Here is a 6,211-nt window from a genome sequence, read left to right as displayed (position 1 = left end):
AAGTTTAGGGCGCAGTAACTTTTCTATTTTATAAATCAACACTTAATTATAAAAAAAATGAATAATCTCTCACTATTAAATATAATCTCACACTATTAAAAATACTATTCATACCAATACTATAACTTACCTCAAAAGTTCATCCAACTCAAACCCTATTCTTTCTTTTATTCTTTCTATCTTGCGCGTCAAGTAGCAACGTGTATATAAATAAGCATTGTTCTCTCGAGCTCGCGAAACGGCAAAAAGAGAAATGCATCTTCGTTGTCCGAGTTATTCGATGGAAGCGGAATTCCAACGCCGCTTGTTTGCACCAGAATCGCCTTCATCATTCATTTGGTATACGAATCCATTATTGCGCCGCCCCCACCAAGAGCGCCAAGAACAGAAGAGTAGTAGAAACTGGCTCCATCTTCCGGTGGAACTCATTCTTATCATCTTCGAGAAGCTCGGAGCCATAGAGGTTCTCACCAGTGTCCAGCGAGTGTGCATGCTCTGGCGGACCATCTGCAAGGATCCGTACACGTGGCGCGTGATCAACATGCGCGTCGTGGGGTTTCCCAAATTCATGGACTACCAATTGAGTTCGCTGTGCCGCCGTACCATCGAACGCAGCTGCGGTCTCTTGGTGGACATAAGTATTGACTATTTTGCTACCAAGTATCTCCTCAACCACATCGCTAATTCGTAAGCGCATCTATACATATACATATATATTCTATTGTGGAAAATTGTAGATTAAGGATTCTCAAAAAAAAATTAGTTATAGTTATATTTATGCTTGGTTTGGTAAACAATTTTAGAAAAGCATGTCGTGAGATAGACGCCCACACCTTTTAATAAGTGCACTACTAAGTTCAAGTAATAAAAAAATTTGTACATTATTGAAAAGTGAAGTTGGATTGTTGATTATAAACTCTAATTTTCTCTAATAACTATCTTTTTTCTATAATGTATTTTCGTTTATGAGTGTATTTTTCACTAAAAACTCTATGTCTTAAATTTTGAGTGAGTTTTCTTTTTATAGAGGAAAAAATGTAGTATTTTCAACTCTTAACATATACATGTATATTTGAAGAAAATGTGATTGTGCGTGGCAGTTGAAAATCTTTGAATTTTCATAAAATTTTAATGTAATTCTCATTTGGCAATTTGATTTTCTTAACTTTCATGACACTGCAGTTTTAATTTGATAGAAATCATGTGCTTTTGTTACTTTTCTGCATTTTGTTTTTCTTTTCTAGTCCAAATAAGTTGCATTATTTACGAGTTGTCATTTGATTTTATGCATGCTTGTGTCTCTTTGATTGATTTTACCTTTAACATAATCTAAAATTTATACAAATATCATTCTTTATTTGTCTAATAATATTAGTTAACAATAATCTAAACTAGACATTTTTTGTTAAATTTTAATAAAATAAATTCATAAACTATCATAAAAGATATGAAAATATAATTCTAATTATTAGAGAGTTATCAAGATATTATTAGCACTTTATTTGTGTTATATTCGGTAAATAAAAAATTATATGTTTATAGTTACAGCTTTTAAAAGTTAAGATGCTCTTAAAAATACTTAAAAAATTATTTTTTAATGTTAATTATATTTATTAAAATGAAAAAGTCTGATATAATAAAAAAATCTTAATTATAAAAACTATTTTACTAAATATAATATTATTATTTGTATTTATTAAAAGTTTTTTTTTTCAAATATAGGTTTACAATTTTAAGTAAATTATATTTCAAAAGACAGTTCTAATAATAGAAAAAGAATATTTGTAAAAAATTTTCTGTATATTTTTCTTATACTTATAAAAGTCAAATTTATTTATTTTATTTCTGTTCTTATCAATTAATTTTAAGAGAAAGTCTAAAGCTGTCAGCAGTTTTATTAAAATCTGACCAACACTTTATCAATAAGAAAAAAGTGAACAATTTTATACCATTAGATGTAATTTCATACCATTACAAACATTAATGATGACTACAAATTACAAAATTTGTTGATTCCTAGCACTCCTCGAATTTTAATTCTTATCAATGATCTGTTTAGTAAAAACACTGTATTAGAGAGTCAATATTTTAATTTTATACTACTAAAATTTTAAATTTAAAATATTATCTAAATATTGATAAAAAATTATAAATTTTATTAATCATACAACGAGGGATGAACGCGGATCGGATCAGATATGACTAAAATTTCGATTTGATCTGCACTAAAATTATCGGATCAGATATCCGCAATTTTTTATTTTGGATCCGATCTCATCCGCACATTTGCTGATTTGATTGGATCGGATATCGGGTATATTTGCAAAACACAAAAATATTTTTAAAATCTTATTTTTATTAAAAAATATTAATAAAATTCTTTTTTCTACTCTTTTAAATATATTTATTTTTAAAAAATATTAAACATAATTTTTTTAAATAATAATATTAAAATAATATAATATATATGATAATTATTAGTTGAAATAAAGCAAAAAAAATTTACGTTTTTTTAACTGATCCGGAATATGTAAAATTCATAATTCGATTCTATAAATGTGATCGGATCCGACCCAATAAACTTATTGATCGGATTCAGATAAATACCGCGGATATGCGGATTACATCAATGAATATCCCTATTTAACAATGCATGATAAAATTCCTTTTGATAATAATGTTATGATTGTATTGGTGATTTTATATACAGTTGTGGAAGTCGTCTTCGGCGTTTACGACTTTACAAGTGCGACTACGCACGCATATCAAAAAGAGTGTTGCGTGACTCGGCTAAGAAGTTTCCTTTGCTTGAGGAGCTTGAAGTTACCAATTGCCACTGTATTCTCCCGATTTATTTAGAATCTTTGGGTCAAGCTTGCCCTCTTCTAAAAACCTTCAAATTCAGCCACCACCGACAGTATTGTTATGATCACATTTCTTCTTGTCACCTCCTCGCCGGTAATGAATATGCATATGCTATTGCACGAAGCATGCCACAATTACGCCATCTCCAACTTGTTGAAAGCAATTTGGATTATGATGGTTTGCATGCTATTCTTAACGGTTGTCCACATCTGAAATCTCTAGATTTACGTCACTGTATCAACCTTGATTTGAAAAGAAAAATAATAATAGAAATGTTGCAAGGAAGAATCAAGGATTTTAGACTTCCAATTTTAGGTGCATCAACAATTGACTATGAGTTTTGTTCTTTACTACCTTGTGAAGAGGCAATGAAGAATTGGAATTTTAACATTTTAGTAGAGAAATGGCAGAGGTTTCAAGATGAAAAAATAGCCAAACTTGACTTAGTAGTAAAATATGAAGACGAGGAGGTTTGGGAGGATGTTGATATGACATGGGTCACTATGAAAAATAGAAGAAGGCAAAGGCGAGAGAGTACTAAAAAATTCAAAACGCTTCAAAGATCTCGCCGGAAAAAAGAACGCCTACCGTATCCAAAGGGAAGAAACACGGAGAAAAGGCAAGTAAGATTGACCTCAGAAGCATGTGTTTTGGAGAGGAATTACAATTATTATTCTGAAGATTGAATTCAAGAACAAGAGGAGGTAGGGGAGGATAGAGATATCATGTGGCCAATTTTGAAAACTAAAAGATGTGCAATTGATGATTTAATTTCTAGCTATTTTGAGCGTTTATTATTGGTTTTGTTGGTTGGTACAAGATATTATTTGTTGATTAGAAATTAAATATGATATTTTTTGTCGCATTGTTTATTTTCTTGTCTTGTCTTTGATGACTATACCAAAAAAGGTTTATAGATATGTCGTAAAAGATTTTTGTATTTAATAATATTGAGTAAACTAACTAAGAAGTGTTACAACTATGCTTAGAATTTTGCTTTTGGCAGTGATAGGTTAATATCTTGGTCTATGATTAATGCCAATAAGAAATTACATTCTCAGTTGAAGAATTTTGCTTTGCTTTGTTCTGTTTTATCTATTTCACAAGTTGGATTTGGTTTAATAATGTCTTGTATTGGTTTACCTATGATACTTTTAGTTCTGGACTCTATTAATATTCTATTATGTTTTCCCTTACTTTCCTCTTTGGGTGATTATATAGTGAGTAATTAATTGACAAAAAGAAGTAAGATTAGTGAGTAATTAATTCCAAATGAACTTTAGAATCTTCACCAAAAATCTTCTTCTTCCATTCATCATGGCATTGTGGCACACAACAAAAGGCAGAGGGGGCAAGGATAGAAGGTAGCAAACATCACTTTAGTTTTAGTGGGTAATTTATTTGAAGTAATATAATCTGGTCTCTAAATAAATTTTCGGTTCAAGTTGAATAAAGAGAAGTAAAGTAATTTGATGGTTTTCAGTGGCTAAGAGAAGGGAGTTGAATCTTATCCTTTTTTTTGCTTGATTATATTTACTGGTTTTTTATGAGACTTTTTTATTTTTGTCTCGTCCCTATCCACGAGACTTTTTTTTTTATCTCGTCACTTGGTACGAGATATTTTTAATTTTATCTCATGTGTGCAGCAGAAATGGAGAAGAAGAGAGAGAAAATTACACCCAAATATATCCTGATTCAGCTGCTAAATGCAATGCAGCCTACATCCAATTTTCATCACAACAATGATGGAATTTCACTATAATCTTCTTGATTACAGACTGTAAAGTGCTAAACCAACTTACAAGGGAATTCCCACAGAATCATGAAACACAACATAGCTAAACAAAGGAACTCTAAGGACATCTATGGCTTTTTCTTTTAATTTTGCACTCTCTGTCTTTTTTCGCTCTATGGCTTTTTCATACAAACCTTACTGTTTGTCTTTTTCCATAAGACTCAAGACATGACAAAATTAAACAGAAAAATACAAAACAGAAAACATTGAAAGAAAAAAAATCTGTAAGTTTAAGTAGCTATGAGAATTTTGTGCCTTGCACTCTCACTGCTTACTACTAACTCCTTGAATCAAACCATGACTGTTCACCCCTTTTATAGAAGGGGGAAGCTCCACAGTTGAAACAAAACCAAGCTTAACTTTTTTTCCTTCACACATAACCGGTTTGGCCAGAGAGAGAGAAGAGGTAACCCATGTAAAACCCAACATGCAAATACCTCTATTTCTTCCTTGGTCATCATCCTACATCAATCCGAGCGTTCCATCCTTGGTATGCTCTCCAAGATGAAATTCTGGCCCTTGATGCTTCATGATGATGATGGCTTCATCTGCTACAATCTCTGCCTCTTCCATCACGTAGCCACCCTAGCTACTTCCTGGGGTGGTTGAGTAGAATCAGAGACAAGCCATCTCTCCAAAGATCTTCTCCTTGCTGGTTGAAATCTTCTTCAATTTTTGGTATGGAGGAGGCAAGATATCTTCACAATATCTTACCACAAGTGAATGAGAATCTTAGCCACTACATTTTTTATGTTTTCTTGCCATCATTGTGATGGTCTTTGGCTTGCTCATAGCTTCATCTTGATGTATTGCAAGAGCTTCCATGGTTTGCTGTGTAAAGACCGAAATAGGAAGCAAAAATGAGAGAGAGGAGAGAGAAATTTAAACACTAGCTAATGGGTAATGATAAAGTGAAATTAAAGTTCAACTTCCCTTGCATAAGGTAGCGTATAGAGTTACTGAAACCATCAAATCAATTTCTCTCTCTCATTTATGTTTCCAATGCTAGCAAATTAAATTTAAAATCCATCCCACAACAAGAAATGGAATCCGTTGGAGGCCATAAGGCAAATATCAACATTTGCGTTCCTGATGAATTTTTTTCGGATCATGCATTAGGGTGGATAGCAAAATATGTTTAACTTGGGCTTGTAGCTATAATGGATCAATTTGGCCCAAGTAACATAACAATCAATTCAGCCATATAATATAGAAACATTCAACAAGGCTGAATGTGTATTTTGATTTGGGCCTGCAACAATTTTTTATTTTTCGGCCCAATAATAAACCTATATCACAAAATTATTAATTAACACATGTTACATAAAAATCATAATTAATAATTTTGCAATCAATCATTTCAATAATGTTCATTATAAAAATAAATATGAGTTTTCCAAATTCATCCTAATTGAAATTGATAATAAAAATTCTCAATGATGAATCAATTTTAAATTGAGTATATAATAAAACACAATCTAATAGTTAGAAAACCATAGCATTAACCTAAATTATTTTTTCTGCTTTTAAGATGTTAGGAATTTTTACAAC

The 6,211-nt window shown here is 31.2% G+C and overlaps 1 protein-coding gene across 1 annotated transcript; it reads left to right on the top strand.

The window, feature by feature from the left end:
• The first annotated feature begins 260 nt into the window (after positions 1–260).
• LOC127741688 (putative F-box/LRR-repeat protein 9) lies at positions 261–3,571 on the top strand. Its single transcript, XM_052254810.1, has 2 exons — positions 261–687; positions 2,711–3,571. The coding sequence occupies exons 1-2, from the start codon at positions 281–283 to the stop codon at positions 3,549–3,551; spliced, it is 1,248 nt and encodes a 415-aa protein (XP_052110770.1). The 5' UTR covers positions 261–280; the 3' UTR covers positions 3,552–3,571.
• The last annotated feature ends 2,640 nt before the right edge of the window (positions 3,572–6,211 follow it).

Source organism: Arachis duranensis, chromosome 9 (assembly GCF_000817695.3).
Source record: "Arachis duranensis cultivar V14167 chromosome 9, aradu.V14167.gnm2.J7QH, whole genome shotgun sequence".
NCBI classification, from domain to species: Eukaryota; Viridiplantae; Streptophyta; class Magnoliopsida; order Fabales; family Fabaceae; genus Arachis; species Arachis duranensis.
The sequence above is the reverse complement of the archived record's forward strand: the minus strand, read 5'-3'. Positions and strand labels throughout refer to the sequence as shown.

Coding starts and splice junctions, on each gene's coding strand:
- LOC127741688 (XM_052254810.1), top strand. CDS start 281: ATGGAAGCGGAATTCCAACGCCGCTTGTTTGCACCAGAATCGCCTTCA. Junction 688..2,710: donor CTCAACCACATCGCTAATTC/GTAAGCGCATCT, acceptor TTTTATATACAG/TTGTGGAAGTCGTCTTCGGC.